Source organism: Atheta coriaria, unplaced genomic scaffold (assembly GCF_025399875.1).
Source record: "Atheta coriaria isolate IRGN ID8LTWV9N9 unplaced genomic scaffold, Caltech_Dcor_3.1 hic_scaffold_6_pilon, whole genome shotgun sequence".
Classification (NCBI taxonomy): domain Eukaryota; kingdom Metazoa; phylum Arthropoda; class Insecta; order Coleoptera; family Staphylinidae; genus Dalotia; species Dalotia coriaria.
Genome location: NW_027045448.1, coordinates 5,048,315 through 5,073,920, shown reverse-complemented (window position 1 = coordinate 5,073,920; position 25,606 = coordinate 5,048,315). Strand labels below are relative to the sequence as shown.

The 25,606-nt window shown below is 40.0% G+C and overlaps 2 protein-coding genes across 4 annotated transcripts in view; one reads left to right on the top strand and one right to left on the bottom strand.

Moving 5' to 3' along the window:
• Positions 1-1,929: 1,929 nt before the first annotated feature.
• ATPsynD (ATP synthase, subunit D) lies at positions 1,930-2,925 on the top strand. The gene is made up of 3 exons (XM_065304600.1): positions 1,930-2,147; positions 2,225-2,443; positions 2,621-2,925. Exons 1-3 carry the CDS (start codon positions 2,026-2,028, stop codon positions 2,805-2,807), a joined length of 528 nt encoding a protein of 175 aa, XP_065160672.1. The 5' UTR covers positions 1,930-2,025; the 3' UTR covers positions 2,808-2,925.
• The window catches only part of LOC135793585 (protein-L-histidine N-pros-methyltransferase), a 74,688-nt gene continuing 51,998 nt past the window's right edge, over positions 2,917-25,606 (bottom strand). For all 3 annotated transcript variants that reach the window (XM_065304598.1, XM_065304597.1, XM_065304599.1), the window contains 3 exons: positions 5,584-5,808; positions 4,413-4,591; positions 2,917-4,272 (listed from right to left, as the gene is read on the bottom strand). In XM_065304598.1, coding sequence (XP_065160670.1) covers positions 4,064-4,272; positions 4,413-4,591; positions 5,584-5,808 — 613 coding nt within the window. In that variant the 3' untranslated portion in view covers positions 2,917-4,063. The remainder of the gene's footprint in view (positions 4,273-4,412; positions 4,592-5,583; positions 5,809-25,606) is intronic.

Below are 25,606 nucleotides of genomic sequence, written 5' to 3'. Positions count from 1 at the left end.
CATGTTCTCGACAATATGAAAACTTACTTGGCAAGCCACTTGCACCGCAATATGTGTAGCTGAATATCTAGTTGAAACAGTACACAAAACATTAATATCACATTTTATAATAAATAGTTCCATCTTCGAATTGATTAAATGGTCAATTCAATCTAAATACCATTAAGTATTGATCGAATAAAGCGCGAATCACTGAATTAATTAATTAAGAACACAGATAAAGCCGGCCACACCGTCCGACGGCTAGAATAAAACTATTTGCCAAATGTCGCCGTTGATGTCAGCAGCATGCAGAGTACCGTTTGCCTCAGGTAACATTGCGTGCAGCAACACACACAAACCCAAACATTGATAACACGCACTACAAAAAACGAAAACAAGTCTTGAATTTATGTGTATACAAGCCAAATTCAATAAAATCAAACGTAAACATTAAATTGATAACTCAAAACTTGTCGCAATTATCTTCTTTCACTACTTCTGCAATATGTTTTGTTATCTTAAAAGTCATTTATTAATTTTATTAATTAGTTCCACATAAATCATTCGCTTTAAATCTAGAATGTTAAAAGTTAAGTGAACAGACTTAAACGTTTACATGTGGAATGGTTTTCAAATACACATTATATAAGATTAAAATAAATAATACCGCGTTCGGTCCTTTGTCCGAACTGCAACAGCAACTACGTAAATAAAAGTGAGCGAGTAAAGAAATTATCACAATCCACACGTTGCTATCGCGCTGACGTCACTTGTTTTTGAAAAACAATAGTTTTACGAGAGTGTTACTTAAAAAAATTACCTGTAAAATTTATTTATTACTACTTCTATACTACTAGTATACTACTATTATACTATTGCTATACTACTACTACATAGTATTCTATATACCTACTATAGAATATTACAATACTACTTCTATAAGCATACCTATCTACTAGCTATAACTATTTCCCACACGACAACACAAGTCACATTTATAAATAACGAGTTCCCAACTCTTACTATCTACTTTACACTACACTAGAGTTCAACAACAACACAACATATAAAATATAATGGCAATCGTTTAATTTCTTCACGAATGCTAGAAACATATAATACTACCTATCTACGCATAAAGGATATGAGATAGACAAAAGAAAGAATGCGAAAGTATGCACATTTTCAATACAGTTATAAAGTTCACAGAGACCATACTAGAAACATGCAAATGCAACATTTAACATAATTTCACTACACATTAAGAATGTGACAGAATACAATGATAACAAAGTACCATATAAATTCAGCACCATTACTAGACATTAAGGAAATAAGGAAGCTTGGTTATTAAGTCACATTATTATTTACATTAAGAATAATAATAGAACAAGTTTAATGATCTACTATAATATAAGAAATATGCAAAATTAAAACCTATAAATTAAAGAAATGTGGGAGGCCGGACAATACTACACAGGAAATAAATAATAACACATTACACATAACATACACATTACATACCTAATATCTAAAGATTATAAATTGAACTTATATAAATGCGCGAATTATTTTTGAAAATTTATTTATTCCCGTGTCAGAGTTATCTAGAAATATTGAAAAACTTGAATTTTAGCAGCTGCGAACCTGCCGCGGGGAACGACTAGCGGCGAAACGACGTACCTACAAACATGCCACAGCGTGAACATAAAATTCCCCTAGATTTAAACCTACTCATGGTCGGCTTTAGAATAATGTTACAACTATACGTTAAACAAAAATGGTTTCTAAATTGGCCGTACTTACAATCTCAATAATTTCAAACTCTACTACTACGCCAAATATTATTAAAATGTCAACGCATTTGCTAATTTTGTATCAGTTATTAGTCTAAATATTTAGAATATGAATCTGATCTTCGTGAATCTGGTGTTTTTTGTCCTTACATAACAGCTGTCACTTGCTGTCAATTCAGGGTCTTCGTTTTCGGTACCTCAGGAAAGCGCATTTCGACCAAAAGATTTTTGCGATAATAACGTAAAAATGGCAGCGAAAAGAATTTCCCAATCCGCAATCAACTGGGCGCAGCTCGCCGAACGCGTTCCCGAACATCAGAAGGTTATTTTTTCCGCCTTCAAAGCTAAGAGCGATGGCTACATGCGTCGGTAAGTTGAACCCGTTTATGTAATCATTAATATAGTAACATTTATCACACACATTTACCTTATTCATCCTTTAATAGTGTCACAGCATTCCCGGAAACTGCACCGAAGATCGATTGGGCGTTTTATAAGAACAAGGTTCCTGTGGCTGGCATGGTAGATGAGTTCCAGAAGCAGTATGAAGCCTTGTCCATCCCATATCCTCCAAATCCACTCACCAGTCAGCTGGACAGTCTGGAGAAGGAAATCCAGAATGATGTGAACAAGTTCAAGACTGAATCAAACGGTCGCATTGAACAGTAAGTACATAAAGAAAGCACTGCCAAGTCCTAGAGCCTGAAGTTGTCAATGTAGACTACTAACTAGGTAGTTAGCTTTAAAAATTTAGCAACCAACTCCAGGTTTAGGATGGCTTGCACTTTGAGGTTATACAACCCCAGTTATGAACTCAAAACTAAACTTGATACACTTTCTAGATACAAGAAGCAGTTGGCTCACCTCGCTTCATTGATTCCATATGATCAGATGACAATGGAAGATTACAGGGATGCTTTCCCAGAGGAGTCACTCAACCCACTTGAAAAGCCCTCTTTCTGGCCTCATTTGCCTGAGGATCAATTGGGTTACCAAGACAAAGATGTTCCCACTGACTCAGGACATTAAATAAATCATAAAGTAAAAAATATTAAATAGTGTTCTGATAGTCCTGAAAAATTGATTGATTCTATTGATTGCTAAATGTATAGGGCTCATGTAATAAATATTAAACTGATTTAAGTTATTTTGTCTATGATTCATCCATCAAGTTAATACTACCGTAGTATAAAAATTAAAGAAACGACTACAAGTTTCACGAAAACCATTCTAAAACAGATTTACTACATGTTTGCTATCATTGTTTAAGGAGTATGTTTAGGCCCTAGACACCACATACAACATGAATACATTCAGGTATTTCATCTACATTACCCATTATGCTAGACAAATAACCGGACCTCAAATGCTTACTTGTCAGTAAAATAGTGATTTATATCTATGAAAACGTTAAACTATGAAGCAAAACCAGCCATGTTATCTTAAATTTGGCATTTGTGTGTACTATTAAATGCATCTAAATGAAGTTTTACTGCTTATACTCACATATAACATGAATACATTTAGGTATATCTATGTTATAATTGGTTTAAAATAATAATGAAATATGAAAACCCAGTGAGCAGTGTGATGCAGAGAAATATTAAGTTCGCAAATAAACATTAGGCATCAATAATGTAGTCGCGGACGGTAATTATTTCATCATGATCGCACATTATGTGTGACCATTTCTACTTATGGATTCATAAGCAGATTTCATTTACTTGAAGCTGTATTTAGGCAAATCTCACATGCTAATTTGCCCACTGTATACTTAAAAGTTTCCTACAGTATTGTAAACCAATAGATTAAAAATCCCAAATTTCACATCATAGTTGAAGCCTATAAGATAGGCAACCATATTCTCGTATTTTATCGTACGGACCTAAATATTACCTTTGAAATGTTATTTCTTTTTTTACAGCCATGAAACTTAATCCTAAACGTAAGAATATAGTATAAAAAGTATAGTTTTGTGCATAGAAATAGATGAGCAGTAATTCAGCACCATTTAGTTATTCCATAGAACTATACTATTTGCGTTTTTCATAGTACTAGCAAGCGTTCAATAATAATTTGTCTAACATTAAAATTTGGCATTCACTACATGAATACATGTAGTTCGTCAAGGGTTTGTCTATTGATAGACTTAAATAGTATCAAAAGTGTTTTACATTATTTGAACTCACTTACTAGACACCTAAATAAATGTTAGCCTAGAAAGTGATAGTTATTTGGTCGTAGTTTCTCAGTTTCAACTGTATAATTTTGAGCTCACAAGCAGATTAAGAACGAGCTCTGAGAATGAATATAGAATCATCCAGCCAATAGTAGGATTGTCGAAGATCACCTTCGCAGAGGTAGGGCACTCTGCTCCATCGGACAACCTCAAACCCAGCTGGTGTGAGGACGTTTGCGACAAAACTCGTCACTTGATCCTCGAATCCGCGTCCTTTGATAGGCATTAATTGCTGTGGCTTGTGATCTGCTGCTCCTAAAAGCATAAATTTAGTAATTTCACAAGAGGCATATTTAATTCAACTAAATTAAGAGCTTGACACATTATCCAGAGTGTAGGCATCCCGTATGCTGGTATGTCCATTTATTGCCCGTAAATTAATGCAAATTAATTACCTGATTCCACGTACGGAGAAAACGGTAAAACTAGTGCGAGGAGCACCAAACCACCTGGATTCAACGCGGAATGTATGTCTCCAAGAAGTTCGATGGGCTTGTCGCATCTATCTAAGAGATTCAGGCATGAGATCATATCGTACTTGCGATGCGAACTCCATTTATCAATATCCAACAACCTGAAAAATTCAAAAATTAAATTTAAAAGTCTAAACTTGCAGAAAAAAAAAGTGTTACGTTTAATTTGAATTTAAAGCGAATTAAACTAGAAATCCCAATTAGATTGATTGCATTCCCAGTCAATTAGTTTCGCATCCATATCGAAACCACAGTCGAGACGGTAATAAAACTAAGTTTTAGTTCTAAGGCGTTTGCAGGTTTTATGTGTCGCTGGAGATTCGGCAGCCTACGCCCGTGATGCAGTGAAATTGCCACGACGAATTCCAGAGTCGATTGTAAAATTAATCGCCGTAAGTAACGTTTCTTAATTAACTTCGCACTTAGTTTTACGATGAGACGCGATTTTATTACGCTCACGTACGCTGTTGCAAGTTGCAACTCAATTAACAATCCGCCAATGAACGACTTTAATTACTCAAGATATACGCAGGGTGATAAGAATCTCGCCAATGCGGTGGTTTCGATTTACAACGTGCATTAAATATTTCTACAAATAATTCCGAAGTAAAAATGCTTGAATTTAACTGGTGCCTATATTTCAATGCGGCTGCCTTAGGTACTAATGAGAATAGAAGTATAAACTTATCCGTCGTTTTGCAGCCATAACTATTTGTAACGTGTTTATTGAGTATTTTAATGGCACAATCATTTAGTTCGGAATAACCCGACTGCAGCGCACACGGCGCTGGGAAAGAAATATAGTTATTAATTCTATAAAAGCAAACTTTATGAATATTCAACGCTCGTAATTTCTCATTCCGCGCCGTGGAACAACAAGCGCAATTACGTGTATACGTCGAACGCCTCGCGCGTGCTTTGTTTCGCCGTGTCGATGCACTTGCAGCCGATCGGATATCGAATAACATTCCGCGACGGACTGTAAATTAACGAGAAAATGAAACAGCCTAATGAATGTAACTAAAACCGTCGTCTCGCTACCAGCTGTGCGCAGTTAAATGCCCGCATTATGCTAAACTGATTAAAGACTCACTGAAATCCGCGTCGTTTGAGAAGTGTTTGCATCGTTGGCGACACTTCGGTGACGTACACGTGTTGGAAGGCGGACGCGAAGCGAGCAGTCACTTCACCATCGCCGGCGCCCAAATCCAGCAGACTGTCGCTTGACCATTGCGGTGAGGTCGTCCACGTTGGGCCGAGGATAAGTTTTAGCAATTGCTGGAAGGACACCACAAACATGGAGCCGCGTTGCAGCCAGCTGAAACCAAAATGAATCGATTAGTTATGCGCTAGCGTCTAATTACTAAATGGACACACACATGTTTAACTAAAAGCGTGAAATTCGCACTTCATGTAGCCCACCATTTGTGAATTCCAGGAATCTATATATACCAGCAAATAAATTAAATTTGAAATGTGTGGAAGAGTTGATAATTTAATATAAACATCGATGGCGTGTCAAACACCCATCGAGACAGACGTCTACGTATATATCGAAATCGGTGTGGTTTAATTTTTAATACGAAAGATTCCGTCCCAACACGGTTGTGATATTAAATACTAAATACTGAATACCGAAAGCTGGTATCGCGCGAGCGCGCCGAACGAGATGAGCATTAACAGCGGGAGTACATGTGTCCTGACATATCTAATTAACAACCCCCCGCAGGGGCGCAACACGCCTCGCACTCCAGACGACACGTATCACATAAGCACCAAGTGGTATGCAAATTAAAACAAGCTAAAAATGCAAAAAAATGTTGACGAAGTTAAAATTTAAAAAGTACAAAAATTAAAAGTTGAACATGTATATGTAAAAAACAAAATCGTGTTAGTTAAAGCATCTATAACTTAAAAACGGCCGGACAGATTTTAAGTATCTATCATTTGTTGGATTCGTCCCCGTCCCAAATAGCAGAATAACTATTAAAATGTCAAACATTATATCTTAAAGAGTGTTAAATAAAGAATGAAAATTGGTTTAGAAATTCAATCATTGTTTTAACAAAATAATTGAATCCCAGATGGCGCTAAAGTGCATTATAGGTATTAGGTTATAAAGAAGAAAGTAAAAATTAATTACATTTTAACTAAAAACAACGGAATCAAATATTAATAGAGAAAAACGTATAAACTTGGGTATATCATATTTTAAAAGATCGCTGGTGCGTAATTAAACATCGAGTTTTCGTCTGGACGTCATTTTTAATCTTGACGCTTAGCTGCGGGCCGTTTGCGCGCTAAATGCCTGAAAATTTATCGACGAATTATAAAAGAATGCACAGGGTGCGAGACCCCGAGAAGAGGCGAACGAGCGAGCGTGTGCGCGAGACTCGCGCCTAATTTATGCAGTTCGATATTCATAACGGCGTTATGATACCCGCCATAAATCAATGGCTAAACTGTATTAAACTCGACGAGGAACTCGCAGAACGCGGACTGTAATTACGAAATTACGCCGAACGCCGAGAGACGCACAGATACCATGTCAAAATAAGCGGATGCCAGAGCGCAATGCATTATCGGTACAATATTGCTCTCAGCGTCCATTACATGCCTTTCTATTGGTATTATATTTGACGAATAAATTTCCCGCAAGTTTCGCGTGCTTTTGAATGCAAGTCGATATCGCGCGTAAATCTGCGCGGCGTTTAATTCATTAATTCATCGTATAACTTGCCGCATGCGGCGTTTGGCGCAAAAGCAGGAAGATTGAAGATCGCATCGCGGTGCGCATCGCGAAATCTGTCAGCGGCGCAAAAGGTGATCAGCGTGATTACGGTCGTTAGCGGCGTCGCCGCCGAAGGACAGGAGGGACTCGCGCGATACGATCGCGCCCCGAAAGGCGGCACCTACTGACTTGTCATTCGGCGCTCGCTTGCTGCTTAAGCGGCGCTTTAATTATCATTTGTTCGCGACGCGCGGCGACACAAACGCCGCCGCCGCCTGCACGAATGAAAAATCCACCAGTCGCAGCCAGCTCGCAGTCGATTTGCATGCGCATAATTTACAAGATTCCACCAGAAAACGCCTTCCTAAAAAGGCAGCAGCGAAATTAAACGCTGCGCAGAGAGACGAGAGGCGAAGCTTGTGCATTGCTTTTTTTTTTCTTCTCCAAGCCCTCCATTCCATAAATTATGTACGTTTTCATTTTCCGCGCGCAGCGCGCAAGCAACGAAAATAAATTATCAATGTGTACTCAATTAATTAGACATCCAATGAAGAAACGCAGCCGAGAAAAAAATGAGGACTTCCAAGTTCCAAGTTCGAAGCTCGGCGGAAGCAAAATAAAGAGAAAGACGAAGGCGCGCATTCGGTCCGAGAGCCACCGCCCTCAATCATTTTCAATATGAAATTTTTATGTATTGATCGAGTTTTTTTTCGAAGCAGGCGGCGATGGCGATGGGGCGGGAGGCGGGCGCGGGGACTGATTGAGAAACGCGGCGGCGGCGGCGAAGGCAGCGGCAAGCACATACACGTGCGACGCAAGAGGGATGCGGGATGCTGCCGCATACGCTGTCACCTTTTACCGGACATTGTGTCAAGGGATGGATTTTTAATATCATTTCGAAGAAGTCTTAAAACTTTATCCCTCTGGCTTTCCAGCGGAAAATCCGCGACTGCAAGGCAAAAAAAACTTGCAAAAGTTTTTTTCAACATACTCAAACTTGGAAAATATAAAAATCAAAAAACTTAAATTACAATCAAATGTATGCAAGCATGGCGTAAGTATATAAAAAATCAACAATAAATACAGCATCTCCTTTGCCTGCTGTATTGTTTCGCGGCAAATTCAGGCACCTGCAACAGTGGGGCTTGAAAATTCAAAATCGGTTACGGTTTTTGTTTGCCCGCAGACGCACAGCATCCCGTGCGCGGTCGTCCATCTGGACGCGAAGAGCGCTCCCGCGTCGCGGGCCGCCGTGTGTGCGGCGTGATAGTAATCAGTTAAGTCCGCTCAACGCGGCCGGCGTTGAGGAATATAAGGAGTACGAATGCGTCGACGAGGATGCGGCAATAAGTAAAACGCTCCTATAAGGAGACCTGCTGCCTGCATGCGCACATACAGGCATTAAACCAAACCACACCAATCTACACAACCGCACCAAAACTACAGAATCACTCTTAGAATATCACACTTATAAAAAAACAATATGCAAAAAACATGTAAAACGAATTTAAATAATTATGCATTGTGATATTGTGTTTTTATCAATATAATTGCGAGGAATCGATAGAGAACCGCGATGTAAATTTGCATGCAATTCGTAAAGTTTTTGTTTGATTGCGTTTGGTAGCCATGTCCGTACGTTCATTTGCTCATTTGTTGCGTTTCATTGCAAGAATGCGTGTAGTTATACAGGAATGTGACCAACTTTGAATACAATATGCGTTTTTGTTTTATTACAGCCGCGTTCGCGCGATGCGCATTCATGAATACGCGTCTAACTAACGTGCGCGCAACGTTAACGAAACGTTTAAAAAAGCGGAATTGCAAGCCGGCGCGCGGCGAAAGAAATAAATCACGACGCGCATCGAAAGACAAAAGTTTAAATCACGAAGCTAAACGACACTCACAACAAAAAGAAAACACCTAAACACTAAACAGGCAACAAAGCCAACAGAAAAAAAAAACTGGTCAGGTTGATATTTTCGAGATCTGCAGCCTAAATAATTTAATATTTTTTGAGGATAATTATGAGAACGACAACAATATTAAAAAATAAATCGTGTGCGGTCAACTCAAACGCGAATTGTGAAATTATAAAGTCATTAGAAATTAAAAACTAATACCAAAACGCTGAAAAAATTAAACAGTATATATCGGATTTTAAAAATTCCAGTACAACTTGAAAATGAACAAAACAAAAGTTAATTATTTTTGTTTACATGAGCATGTCACGTCTCAATGCAGAGTTATAATGTGGTAGCTTATAGATGGGTGAATGTGTTGTGCAGGTTGTAATGATTTTGTACGCCCCAGCAAAGTACGACCTGTTTCTGCCCTCTGCTAATAAAGCAATGCAAATAAATAAGGCAGGAATGCGCATATTGAATCAACACGTTGTTATCGCACCCTGCGATATATACCTATGCCTGGTTTAAATTACAAATGCAACTATACCACAGAAAAAGCTAATGTGTGAACACAAGTTAAATTTGTGTTTAATTTGATGAATTTTTGAAGTGATATGATTGGTTAACCTTCACATTTACGTACAAAACCGAGTTTTAATTAGTTTGTAGTGAAGAGCGCACTAAAATTTACACAGGCGATAAATATAGCAGCGTTCAGAGTTGCGCGCGAATATCAACATAAATCGATTTAATTTGCGCTTACATTTTATGCATTTTCTTGCCGGCCGACGTTTGTGTCGCGCGGCCATTGTGCGCATAAATTGTATATGTTTTACATTATATCGCCGTCGTGTGGCCGGGCACTCGAGGCGATCTTCACGTCTTCGGCGCGACAAAAACCCGCTTCGCGGAGGCAGCGAGTTGTTTGGTTGGCAAAACTTTTTAATATTTATTATCAATAATTCACGCTTTTATATAACAATCGTGAATCACGGATGCGCGCACGTCAGGTGAATTTTACGATTGCATTAAAAACCGTAATAAAAGCAAATAAACTAAACCAGACATTGAAGAAAAAAATCAAATATTAGGTTAAAATTAAAGTATGAGCAGTTTAAAGTCAATGAGAGTAAAATTTAGAGATACTTGTAGTAGCGATGGCAATATAACAAGTTAGAAGTCTCTGATTGGCTGTTAGAGCTAGGTACTGAAACAAAAGCTCGAAAACGCGTGATTTATAACTCATATAAGAATTAAGCGAGCGTGGCGAGTGCAAAAATTCTCAAGCCGCGCGGGAAAGAAGCGTCGAACGCACAATCGCCAACAACACAACTACACACAAGCGAACGCCGCTGCAGCAACAGCAACAACAACAACAACACAATGCATGATTCGATTGAGCGCACACACGCTGCTGCTGGTGCTCCTGCTGGTGGTTTGCTGTCGACGCTGTTATTGCTCCTGCTGCTGGCCGCGCGGCCGCCGCGCATGAATAACGTCCACTTTAATTGTTGCCTTTTGCGCGCGAGTTTAATGATTTGTCGTGATTAAAGTTCTCACGGTAGCCGTGTACCATGTCAATATTAGTTTTATCGGTACGTTATTATTTATTCAGCGCGAAAAAAGCGCGCGCGGTGCGCGTTCACAGTTAGCCATTATGTCGCCGGCGCGCAAAAATCCGAAACAAAACGGCTTTATTATCGAGGAAGTGTGTGAAAATTTCATCCGACAGCTACGAAATCGCGCGGAATTACTTCCTTGAGAGTTTAATTAAAACTTGACGAAACAAATCACATTGAAACCGTGCGCTGTTTTGCCAGCGTAGGAAATTTAATTTATTTCCTTTTCAACTTTGTATTTATTATTATAGTTGTGATGCTTATCTTTATTTTTAATAAATATTGTTTGCGTTTTTCGTGAGATCTAGGTAGTAGACAATTGGAATGTGTCGCTTTTTCTTTTCACCCAAAGACCTAACCATCCCCTCCGGCCGGGGGATGAAGTGATGAATAAAACAGTGTATCGAGGTGTTTTAGCCCCAGCGCCCCGTTTCGTTCCACATCCACACATGTATGCGTTCATAATGGCGGCAGAATCGCGGGGGTGGCACATTCCTCGATCCTTAAGACCCTACCACCCCACTGACACCCCACCGAAGAAGCCTCCACATTCGTTTGCTTCGCTTTTGTCTTTGTGCGCTATTCTTTCCTCGTATTTCGTTTGCGTTTCTCGTTTTTTCTCATTTTTCCGTGACGCGGCATCGCCATCTTCGTTTGCATGTGTGGAGGAGGGTGTGCGACACTCGAAATGTGAAAAAATGCGTCTAACACGCGCGACACACACTTCCATAATAGAAGAATGGGTGAAAACAAAATGATGTTGAGCAGTGGGGGCGGCGGTGGTGGCGTCGGCGGGAGGGTGGCGCGGCGAGGTGAAGGGCGCTCAGACTCGCGCACAGCGGCAGCGACGGCGGAGGTGTGAGATGTATGCATTAGACTTTCAAAGTGTCCCGGCCGTTTCCACGGCAACGGGCGGCGGCGGCGGCGCGCACAGCACCGATATGACGCCCGGGCAATTTAATAAGATTCCGCGTCCCGCGCGCCGCCGCACCCCTTATTATCCGAGGCTCGCGCGCGCGGGCCCGTAACTAGTCCGCATCTCGAGAGCAGGGCGGCGGACGGGCATGTGTGAGGGTGGAGGGCGGCGGTGTGTTCACCTGTGTGCGCGCACCGGGTTGAGCGGCACCGGAAGATTCGCATCTTCAATCCGAGGGTGGCAGCCGAGGCATGCGAAACTGCACTACTTACAACGTCGTCAGTTCCTGACCTTGCGATCCGCACCACGCACTCACCCTCTGCCAAAAAAAACCGATGGGAGATATCCTATCAAATTAATTTCCGCCCTTATGTACATACACTCAAGTTTATCCTTCAAAACATTTTTCATATGATGTGAAAAAAAAGAGAAGAAAAATAATAATAACTGTAGTAGTCTGCAGTCGCAGTCACAATTTTATTACATATCGAATTATATGCGTACGAGTCCAATCAGTCCAAATTAAATATTCTGCTGCGTCAGAGGTTATAATACTTTTAATACAGAAAAGTCCGCCTCGGCGCCATCCAGACGAATATTTAACTAAAATAACTATAACTCAATTATTTCTCCACTCTGCGGCATTATTTTTTCAACTTTTGTATTACCCGGACGGGAATAAAAAGAATTAAGCTCCGAATCACTTAATGCCTGATTGTGTTGTGATATTTCAAAATCGTGTTCTACGAATGCACGAATTGCTCATTAATAAAACAACGACTTACAACAACGACGAGCATTGTACCATCAGCATTTAGTTGTGTGCTCATTTAATTTTTGTTGGTCATTTTCCAACTATTTTACAACAACAAAATGTAATAATCTGTAATGCGAGTAAATTAATAACGGTGAGCCGTCGAGGTGCAGCGGATCGCATCGAAAACGCTCTCCATTAAAATAAATTACCATTATTATACACTCTGCAAAATCGAGATTTTGCGCAAAAACTATTAAACGCTTTAAAAGCCTGAAACATTTTAATTTTGGGTTGTAGGAAAACATTATTTTCAAATGTATGCAAGCAAATATTAATTATAGTGTACACTTGGTTGCATACGATTTGAAAAACTTGTAATTCAAAAATAAATTCTTTTAACAACGAAAGTTTTTATTTGGATTTGTGCGTTTTATGATGCTCTAAAAATTTTCCGAAACGATCACGTGAAAATGTACTCGAAAGCTCCACATAAACGTCGAGTTTTCATACAGTTACGAAGTTATCGTCCCCCGCCCACCGCTGAAATCGAAGGATACGCGCGTGTAAAGCGATAAGATGCTCGCGATAAATGAATATTTGAATGGGTGGCGGTTCCTCTTCAACCCGCTTTACACGTTGCACAACAACCCGCCACCGCACGGCGCAGTCAACTAAACTTTCAGTTTTTATGCGTAAAATGTTTACGAGCGTTTTACGAATCATTCGTAATTATTTATGCCGACAATATGACACGCCCGCACGCATTCAGCGCCATCTATACATCAATAGTTAAAAATATTCATTTCTATATTGTATACATATTGTATAGCGGCGGTGATGGTGGAAAGTAAAAATCAATGAACTTTACTTTCCAAGAAGCCTCACTCATTTTTCGCTCTTGTTCGCGCCGCATTGCGACATAAAGACGTTAAAAGTTAATTGTTGCGAGTACAGATGATGCGCGCGACGTGAACGAATCTGGCTCGACTTTGGCCTCTCATCGCTCGCTTTCTTATTGTGTACGCCGGTGTTGATTATTTTTTGTTCACGAAAAGTTAATAACAATTATTCCACGAAAGGCAATTTCATTGTGAAGCTTTGTCTGCAAGTTGTACAAATCGAAAAACTGGCGAAACGATCAACCCGCACGCCCAAAAAAGGCGTCGATTTAATTAAAGTGAATGTTTTAAGTCGAATTTTAAGCACCGCGTATATGAATTCGCACATATTTATATGTATAACTATAATGTTAAGAACAACTATCGCAACCTTTTATAGATATCGCAGCATTACACTTTTCATGGAAATTTGGTTTAATGATCGTTTTTCATTTCGCAGAAAATTGCTACACGTCGAAAATAATGTGTTAAAATGAGGTGTGAAGTTGGAACTACGTCAGTTAATATTTACTAAAAAAAATAATAATAATTAATTTCGTTACAGTATTGAGTGCGTAGGCGGAGCATGAAAATAATCATTTTTATTTAATCAATTATAACCGGAATAAAAATAAAATGTTTTTATTAGTTTTAGACGATTCTGTACGTCGTACACACAATAAAAAAAAAACGATCGGTGCGTGGCAGACAGCGCGGCTCTGTGCAGCATGTGCATACATGCAGCATCTCCAGCGTGTCTCGGCCGCTTCTTCGCTTTGCCCTTTTTTTTTATTTATTCCGCTTCTTGTCGAGAGACTAGAAGCGTTCGGGCGCTCGCATTGAATGCGTGCCGCATCTTGCCATCTCGAGCGTACCGGGTGCTCGCGCGCGGCCCGGCTAACAAAGTGTCGCATAAATCACACACGTGTGCATTAATTAGGCCGAGCCGTAAAGAATCGCATCCAACGTGCACAATCCGCGAAATAATGGACGCAGCGCAGATGCGCTCGCCGAGATTAGCGTTATAAAATAGGCATCGTCTGCATTTTTATAATTGTTACTGAAAACGGTTACAGTATTACAGCAACCGCAAATGTAACATTTAATTAAAACAATGCTGCTAATGACTATTAACTATGAAGTGCATTTTATCAACTTGCATCATTGTTTTATCCGTATACAAATAGTATACAACAGAAAATGAAAGTAAAAATACTGAATGTGTCTAGAACAGATGTGTGTGCGGACGTCAGTATTGATTAGAATTTATACCACCAAATATGCAAAGTAATTTGAAATTGCGCTCGGCGATTTTCTCATTTCCCGGCAATCTATTGTTTGGCATGTAATAACAGCGACGTTTATGCACTCGTGGGCATAATTTCGCCAACAAACGAAAATTGATTCCTACTTACGGCCTTTTATTTCAGCGCGGACACGTTTAAGCCTGTGTGCCGTTCGATCCCGTCGATACGGCGTGTAATTACAGAAAGATCGAAACCATTAACCGCTGCGCTGCGCCGCCGAGCGAAATGATAAATGCACACACGACCGCGTGTAATGATTGCGCGCGCGCCCGCCGGTGCTGTATGAAATTTGAATGATAATCGGTACGCATGGGGTTCGATTAAGGTGATTAGTGTAATCAGCATGGCCGGCGGGGCCAGCGCCGAGATGCCGTCCGTGCATGAAGCCCGGTCCGGGTGTAATTGCCGCCGCGCGGTGGAGATGCCTTCACGCGCTCCACGTCTACCCCGAAGACTCCCACTATATACCCATATAAACGCGCTTAATGTAATCGTACTTGGCTTTTTCACAACCAGAGCCACAACGTGTGGCTTCGTCTCATCATGTCCATCATGTCCGAGTTAATTTCAGAATATCTTTTAAATTCCCCTCCTAATAATTACACTTCGATTAAAAATACAAGCAACTAATCACTGGTTGCCATGCGAGCGGACGATTATTTTATCGGCCGGTAATTTTACGAATCTCGTCTCGAGACATTCCTCGTGTTAATATCGACGTTTATGTCGCTGAGTGTAATTTAAAATAAATTACTTAAAGTCGCATTAAAATTGTCATTTTCGTGCGCGGCGGGGACGGCGGGAGTCGGTAACGCGGGGGCGAGTTGACATTTACATAATGTAAATATTAAAATCGATATTTCATATTTATATTCTCGCGTCACACCTACAACCAAACCGATTGCAAGCGGTTTATGACATATGTCACACGTACTTGAGGTTATGTTTAAAAGGGCGGGGCTGATAAAACTTAATTTAAAATTTTCGACATGAAAAAATTCAAATATTATTTAATCGGATAGCCTGCGTGGTTGACAAAGCGATCGTAACTTATTTCTACTACTTTATCATTACTGCCATAAAATCCAGGCGATTCGATGTGATTTCGATTATTCGAATGCTTCTTTTGCGCGCATTACTTGTAATCGTAAACAATTTATAGATTCGATTAACGTTTTAAGCAGTTTCATTTCAAGCCCAAGTTCACCGCAAATATTATTTAGGCCCACGCGCGAAGGCTTTATTATTTTTAATCACCTCCATGAAATTATAAATGTTTTACGCATATGCAGCTGCTATACAGAGCAGAAACGACGTATCGTCTCTTGTTTTGGTATGCATCCGTAGTTTAATATGCCTTAAAAACTATTTAAATGCTTCAAACAAAGGAATAACAGTTCACGTGTCATTTGCGAACTAAGCGCAAAAATTAACATCGCTTACTTTATTGCGCCCTATAAATGTAATAATTTATTGATACCATTGCGGCGCGATAACAGATTTTATTTGTATTTCTCACGTTCGACATTTGCAAACATAGATTAAATTAATGCATACTGTAATTAAATTTGTGATGCTATCAGAATAAATATTTAAAATTTTCATTCCAAAAGCTCTGGTAAACATAATTGTCGCTCTACTTATATTATTGGTATGTTTTCTGGAATAAAACGCACCTCTGTTCGTGTAAAATGAACCCAAACCGATTTCAACAACATTTACTTTATTGTCATCGATATTATTACATAATTTACGCGTTCACATTGTTTTTCCCGCAAAAAACACAATGATATATTGTTTATTACCATTATGCATAATAAATGAAAATCGGATCGTTATTATTCACTCACAATTGATACAAAAACTGGTTTAACACGTTAAAATTAAGAATATAATTGCGTGGTTGTAAAAATTAATTAAAAGCGTAATAGAGACATTACGGAAGATATGTGCTGCACGTGAACAACATAATGAACAGAAATGAAAAAAAAATCCCAATTAGCGTTATGGTCGTAAAGCGTGATGGTGCCAAAAATGTCAATTACAGTTATTACGCGTTACGACCGAAATGATTAGCTCAACGCCATTCTGACAATGCGACTGAAGACTGTGTTGTGACTGCGCCTGAGTCGCATTGGTTAAGCACACGCGCAGCGAAAAAGGAAACAAAGTAAAGCCGTAAAATGTTTGGTAATTACGGCGCGAGCGCGTTCGGAAAACTATAATTATAAATCGCACCGCATAGACACGTTCCGTTCGGTTTCGTGTCGTGTGCGCAAAAAAATGATTGATTTATACGAGGTGGGTTTAGCGTGGAAGGCGCAACTCCAATTTATTTTGCGCCCGCAATAAAATAATGCCCTTAAAGAAACAAAACGTTTAGCACTTGAATACACGGCCAAAAAGTCAAAATAAAAACTACACACGCCAAAAAAAAACGGGTAAAAATATTGTGTCATAAAAAATGTCAAAAGCACGTATTTCAAAAGTCCAAATTACAAATATACAGTGTGTGGAAAATACTACCGAAGTAATGATTTCTTTGCTCGGCAAAGCGAGTTAAAACTTGAAGTTGCACAATTTGCGCTTTTGAACTTGTAAATTCGCAAAGCGGGCATGAAAGTTATGACGACGAACTGGCATTGTGTTGCAGAGTCGCGAATTGGAAGGTGAGTAATGTCAAGCAAAGTGCGAAAGTTCGACACCGGGTCTTCCTCTCTCGCTGCCTCTGGAGCAAAGGAGGTAAGTGCGCGCGAAAACTAATGTATGTATAACTCGCGCGCGCGCTCGCTGGCATTCCCGGCAATAACATGCGTCGTAAAATTAACCAACTCGTTCCGAGCCTGCTTGGCGCGCAACTTGGGGCCTTAAGAGGCATTAAAGTCTGCATAAATACCGCGCCGATATAACCAGGTGTAAAATGCACCGAGACAAGAGCCACAAGAGTCAACGAAGTCAAACGTATCAAGCAACCATTCAAAGATCAAATTATTCCATTTGCAAAATGAAATGCGTGTTTTTTTTTTATTTGCAATTGTAACGTACCTATTTGTGTGGAAAACTAAAAGAAATTAATTGATATTTTTGCAAATTGCGACACTGTGTGTGTTACAATATAAAATTAACAAAAACGCAAGAGTAAAACAATACACACTTAAAAAATCTGAGCAACGACCACTAATTGTTGCGTTTCCATCGTATTTTATGCTCATTTGCGCCTGTGGTGTGGTCGCCGAGGTAATCGCTTCTTGCGTAGCCATACATTGTCTCGGCAACAATGTTTGTTAATATCTAATTTTGCGCGTGCAATTAAGCATTCTGCGGTTTTTCAGCGTGCAGGCAGCGCACGCACATTATGTTTACAACCGGGCGCATCATCGCGACCGCAATTGCACTCAACGTCTGCAGCAGACAGAGGTGCAGTGCTAAAAAGTTGTAAAAATCCGTTTATGACCGCAGCCAAATGTATAACTCATGTCAGAATGTATTTAACACGCGGGCGATGGTTATTTTTAAATTAAATAACAGAAAAAAAGCTTCAAATTAAAAAAAAAATTGTAAATTAATTTGAATCGCTAATTATACAAAGAAATCGTGCTTGCAAAAAAATATAATCGAAGAGAAAAAGCAAGACTTAATATTTTCGTGCTTCGCGAGTTATTTGCCATATGATGAAGTGCAGTTATAAATTATTTCGACGTCTGTCGGGACGTGTCTCAGTTTTCGTGTCTCGGACATGGTAACCGCCATGTTGTACAATCCTGTGCAAAAACTTTCTGCATTTTTTCATACTCAACTGAATATTCCTAAATTTGAATCACAAATACATCAAAAACATGTTTTAAAGTTAAATATATGCTTAATATTAAGAAAATATTACTACAGTTTCATGTTGTTAGAGGTTAAGGGTAGATTTTGCGTTGTTTGCAAAAGTTTTCGCTTCATCTTTCCTGGCGAGGCAGTTATACGGTCGATCCGATCTCGTGATGTTATGAGTTTTGTCATAAGTATATAAGTCATAAAGCTTTTGACCTTTAAATGTGCGCGCAACGACGAAGCTTCGAGGAAAGAAAACGCAATTACCTTTTCGTCCAGAACCCCGAGCACCGAGGACATTATTATGAGAACATGTTCAATACATATTTAATTTGGTGACGGGCGACAAAAAATTCAATTTTAAATTTATACAAAAAAGACGTAAAAAATCGATTCACGCCATACAAATGCACAAATTGCAAAATTTCCAAACCCATATTAAATGTTACAATTGACATGACTCTTCTCTTCTATATTCAGATTTATTGTAGAATAAAAATCAACATTTCAGTCATTTTAACAAAAAGAAAGATTGTAATAATGGAATAAAAGTGACTTATGACACTTTGCGCGCCAGCAAAAGCCCGAGGTAGTTTGTCAGCCGCGGACAATACCCGTTGGATTACAAACGAATAAATCGCGTCGTGCGTTTGTTAGCTCGCCAGCATTAACATTAATATTATGTACGTTTAACATACGCGATTGCGCGCGTAATGAACGGGGACATCTTCGGGCGGCGTTTACAACCGATCGAGTAATTTACACGCCGGCTAACAACTTACCGGTGACATAAATCTGATAATTTAAAGTTTTTTAAGACTCCGTCAATAAATCCCACCACCCAACGCATGAAATTCATTACCTACCATCCAGTTACAGCCTCGATCACAGTCGTATCGAGATATTGTTAATAATGCGTAGGTTGAGTTTAATAAACACTTAAAAATCAGCTGCTGGTTAACCCGGACTGAGACTAATAACGATAAGCTACCAACCAGGCGAGTTCGATCCAAGACCGCAAATTTCGTTATTTGCTTGCTAATTTCACCGCCGCAAATGCCATACGCGTAACGGCGAGTAATTCCACTTTATTGCTGGCGGTGCCACCCGAAAACCCTTTCATCCACCACACAATTCGATTGATTGCGATGTTAATCAAGCATACAGCAAAGAAAACTTTGAAATTAAAACAAAAAATGAACCTACGTACTGGTCTGGGTGTTGTTGCAAGACGAGATTCTATTGGTCGGTTGAATCGTTAGAAGTACATAGAATTTAATTACACGATTCGACGCAGTGAGTAATTAAAGAGGCGTGATGTGTGCGCACGCTCGCCGCCCAGCGTTTCTTGATTAGTGGAAAGCAGCAAGGCGCGCGCACTGTAAACGAAGCGCCGCCGGAGCAATTTTCTAATTAATCGACGTTTCCTTCCCGCGGTTGCGCGCACGCTCACTGTTCCCACTCTCGCCCTTGATTCGTCCTCTCTCGGCAGCACAAACAAAGAAAACCCTTTGCGTCAATGAGTTTCCCGAGAGTGGGGCAGTAATTAAACGCGATTTGAGCGCGCCCCGCAAATGCGAGCTGGGTTTTTGTTTTTCTCCGTTTCCTCTCTCTTCGCTATCCGTGTTTTCCGGACCAATCCGAGTGCGGGCGGTGTCGTTCGGGTCGATGCTTCATTAACGATCCGCGCGGGCGCGTTAATTACGCTCGTCTCGCGCGCTCTCACCAGCGAAGAGCGAGAAGGGTTGCCGCGGCGCGTCGGAGCGGCTGCGCGCCGCCAATCGACGCCCAATCTAGGAACAAGGATTAATTAAGGGGTTGGCCGGGCGCGGTCGAGCATCCCCGAGCATCGGTGCAGCAGCAATGCGCCGACGTGTCAACCAACCACCACCCACGCTCATTTCGCCCTCGGCCGGTCGAGGAAAATGAGAAAATGAGGAAAAGACGAAACTAGCTCGGCCAGTACCAGTCCAAGGACGGAAACAGACCGTCCAATTGGCGAGCTTAATTAAAAACCTTGACCTCAACCAGCTCGACCAATATAAGTCGGACATGTTTTTGTCAATAAAATCACAAGTTTCGATTAAAAATTCCAAACCCATCTTGGAGACATTTCTCCGCTGGGGTGCGAGTAGTAGAGGACCGTTGTTTATTCATTCATCTCGTTTAAGTGCGCGTTTATATTGACAGTAGCAGTCAAATAAAAAGGAAGTAACAGTCGTCGGCGCTGCGGAATTTACGCAAAATAGCTCGACTGTCACACACATAGTACAAAAATCGTCTCTTTCCTTTTCTTGGTTGCGTTCGGAGACAACCAAATTGATAATGTATGTGCGCGGGGCTCGTCGCATCGCTGCTTTAACGGGGCGGACGCGTCGGCGAGAGATGAGCGGAGGGAAAAATAAAGTCGAAGAAAAACGAGTGAGCATACATTACAAGAGCCCCGATGGGGGCAGCGAACAGAGAAAAAGCGACCGTTTTGAAAATTTAAATTGCAAACTCGTTTCGCCGAATAGTCAAACGCGAACAAAAGCATCAAGAATTAAACCGAATCAATTTTTAAATACGCTGCTAAACCAACAAGTTCCGACATAGGCGTGGCCCCGCTGTGTTTGCGCTAGTGCGTCTGCGCAGTTACGCAAATGCACACACGAAAAAAATACATGAATGAAATTCGATTCGCATTCAGTACCTGCTCGTAGATGTTCATTGACGATTCACAGCGAAGAATCTGTGCCTGAGTGACGGATGTACGCGTCGTCGAGTGACAGCTTGGCAGTTGGCAGCCCCCTCGCTTGGGCCCACCGCGTGCGTGCATGCGCATGCATATCATCCGAATGCGCGACGCGCGCTTATTAAATCGGAATAAACGCAAACGCGCGGAATACGATTATAATATGTGCGCGCGGCAGTACGCTGGCCGCGGCCGAACGCAATTATAATGCGACGCCGAGCGCAGAACACAAAAGGCCCATCATTATCCGCGCTGCGCGCTGATATAAACAAGGGACGCAGCCGAGAGCGCACACAAACGGGCCGAACTGATTATGGTAATAACGTCCCGTTTAGATAACATTTTTAGCTGTCGCAGCATGCCTAAAACGCGCACATTTCCTAAAATATCGACAACCGCCGACGTCTTCAACTACATCTTTGGATTTCTAATCAGTTTTCGTACAATTTCACATCTAACGCCATTTTAATATCCCCAAAACATGAATAACACAGAAATTGATTTTTCGGGGCTCTGTTTGTTTTCGACCTTATTGTTTGAGTGGCAATAAAACACAAAACAAGATTAATTACGAATGCGTGAAGTGGCGCACAGACACGAAACATTTCGGCGGTTGTTTGGGGGTTGGCCTTTAATGTTTTACACAAACAGGCGCGCGCGAGGTAATAACTCCCCATCGACTATGCGCCGCACACAGTCGCACACGCATCAAGCTCGTGGAATTTTTATATTTCTAATTAACATTTATTAATGTCATGTTTTCGGTAGTTTATAACGTCGATAAAATATGAATACTTAATGCAACAACGCACGGACGAGCAGTGCACACACACGGTAGCGCGTGCGCGTTACGTGCAACGACAAAGCGTTGTTACTTGTTACGAGTCGTAAAGATTAACTCCGCTTGTAAACGCAAGCGAATCATAAATAATCCGCTGCTATCGCGAATGATATCGAAACTATTTTGCTAATTGTTTAATATAATGCCTGGCATACATCAAAAATTTATAATCTACCAACAGATGGCGTAAGTTGGACGTATTGATATTATTTTTTGAATGCAGATTGTTGGAACGTAATTAAACAAAGTGCAATTTGCCAATACATCGCCAGTTCATGAGCTGATGATTTACGTAACTCATTAATTAAATACACATTTGCAGCGCATGTTCTCGTGCATGTCGATGAAACGAGGTCGTTAATTAATAATTAGAATAAGCGACCGCGCGCAGCAAATAAAAGAAATGCGAGAGAATCGACTCCGCATCTCGCCACATCGTTAATGAAGCCCCTCAGGTACGATATTAAATTGTGTACATAGTAAGCAAACGAGTGTTGCACACACACCGAGATTTCCATTTTGAGAAAATTTACAACGCAATTATTTAGTCCAAAAGTATCATGTTGGCACATAGGTTTCATGTTGTGCATGCTGAGCGGTAAACACACTGTATATTAATAATATTTTCTTTTATTGTGCGATTGTTCAATACGTGTGCAATTTGTGGCCGAGTGTGCGTGCGTGGATGTGTCTTTGTGTCGGCGTTGTGGTAATTTCGCATTATAATTCCAAGAATAATCAGGCTTCCAATCAAGACCCGAGAGCCGATAATTAAAGCGGCCGGTTAATTACTAGCCGTAAATAATGCTGAAAGACTTTTGCCTTGCGAAAACATAATGAAAATAAAAACTAAGCAAAAATGTTTAGTCAGATGTGTCACGCCTTTGAATTTTTATTTTATTTTATAACCTTCGCGTCTTCTTTTTTTAATAAATTTTTACGTTCTAAAGATTCGTCATCTCTGGAATAATAAATCAAAAATAAACAAATAACTTAATTTTGAAAGCAACATTTTATAAAAATTTTAATTTCAAAATTGTCATCTTACTCGCTCGTACATGCATAATTCAAAATATTTTCATCTCAAGTTTTACAAGTTGAAAGAGTTATATCGAGTTGAAATCAAAACCGCGTTTATTAATTGGACACTTTTTCGGGTCGAATTGTGTGGGCGACGTGTTTGAGTTTGGAGTTTACGAAACGCCTGCACATACATATAACACACACACCACGCACGCGGGTCATAAAAAAACCTGCACGCAATTAAAAGTAAAAAATTAACGGCCCCAAACGAGAGTCGCACCTTCGCGCACCTTCTGTGCCCAAAGATATTTAATTACCAGCGCGCGATGCGTGTGTCCACGGTGTCAAAACTTTTATTACATTTCTCAAAAAACACCTCACACGCCCAAACAAAAAAAATAACCATAAATATAATCAAAACAAAAGAAATATTTTATGTCCGAAAATTTGCATAGCCAGACATAAAAAATGACGAGTTAAGGGTTTAATTTTTTTCTTTAACCTGTTCGAATACTAATTAATGACCAACACATTCCCGGTTAATTACTCCATCGTCAGACGCGACCAATTAACCGACTCGAAGACCCGAAAATTCTTACCTTCGACCGAATGCGGAGCAAAATAAAATTACACTGAAAATAAACGAAAGCCCGCTTTTAATTAACTCCGGTTTTATTATATCGCACCGCATGTAACACGAGATTTTAGTGTAAACAGAATGTTTCTCGCGTCGAGGCATTGCAGCGAAAATATGTACGAATAAGTATAATTAAAGCCAAAAGAAGCTGTGAAGAAGCCACATGTGAAAGATACGAAAATAAATAAGCGAATTAAAGCGAATTAAAAAAGTGATACAACGAAACGAAAGCGTTAATTAGAATTTAAATCGGTTATTTCAGCCTGAAATCGATGCGATTCTGGCGGATCGTAAACAGTTTTTTCTTTAATAAAAACAACAGAGACGGATTTAATAGTAATTTATGATCATCCACCTTGGAGTAGAGAAAAAAACTGTTAAAAATTCTAAATTAAATAAAACTGTGTTCTGTGCTTATTGAAATTAAATCCAGTTCTGAATTTATTTATACTTTTTATCCATAGGTATAAATTATGAAAAAATTAACAACCGCTCGGCTGGCAGTGGCCCGTTTCATTAAACGTGCGGGAAAACGTGCGCGCTTTGCCTTCATTAACGTAATTACATCGAAATCTCATCACCGCTAAATTACGTTTAATAACGTAAATGCGCTCGGGTCGCGCGCTTTCTCATTAAATTAAACATTTTACTTTACACCAAGCCACAAACAACAACACGGCGCGTACAGTAATAATAATCAAACAAAAAAGTGGTGTGTTTTTTCCAAATAAAAAATCATGCACGCCGTAAACAATGATTTGGTCGGATGAAAAAATTATCTAAAATCATCAATTCAAATTAATGGAATTGTAATCGCCGTGTCTCGGCCGTGTCCGAGAGATGCGGCGCGATAAAACTGTCGAATAAATAATTAACTTAATGAATGTTGCGTGTTTCGAATGAAATTAAAAAATAAAGGATAATATTTCATCCAAACAAAAACATCAAATAAAAATTGTCAAACAGCAAGCAATAATACATTATGGAAAGTTAATTTTGATTTTATGCAATACCCGAGTAGGATACTGTGCATTATACACAATTATTACGGTTTCATTGATTTCTTTTGAGTGTTTTAACTTGTTAGAAAATTGAAAATAGCTCGGAATCACGTGTCACTTAAATAAATTAAACGAACACGAACAATGCGCATTATGACAAACATTTTAAACGCGCCGGTCGGCCGATCGGGATGATGGGAGACAACACCAACCACCACCGGGGCGTCGATTTATGATTATTATCGTCATTACGCGAAAGCTTTTCCGACGCGTGTTAACCGCAATCAGCGTCGAAATAAATGAAATACTTTCCACTCGACGTGGACGGACAACGTTTTCGAAAAACGGCGAGTAATTCCATCAAACGATGGATAATCGTTTAATACATTGCTTCTTTTTCAGGCGCAAAGCGACAATAATATAATTGAATAAATATCCATCAGGGTTCGAAACGTTTGAAAACTTTGAGAGAGGCGCGCGGGCTTCGGATATTTATGCGTAATTACGAGTAAAAAATGATTAAATCGGCGACAAAAGGCACGGCGGCACCAAGGACACGCGGATTATATTTATCAAGTACATCAGGTAAGTGAAGTTGCAATGAGGACAAAAGAAGCGCGCCAGCCGGCGTGTACGTACAAATAGTTTGGCGAGCCTTATAATAATAAATAATCGCGTATTAATTGGTTTGATATATTACTGGCGGCGTGGCGGCTTTTTGCCACATTGTCTTTCGCGGCTCAATGTCGCGCGCGCTCCGCACGAGCAAAGAGGTGTGCGATGCCACCGACTTTTTCATCGCTTTTGCATCGCACGCCGGCGCTGGAATGAGGCGAATGCGTTCGCGGCTTGGACGCGCATTTGTAAAGTTGCCGATGACGATTAATAAGCGCAAGTTTTTATGAAATTATCGATATACCCACTGTCACAACAGATATTCCACGCAGAA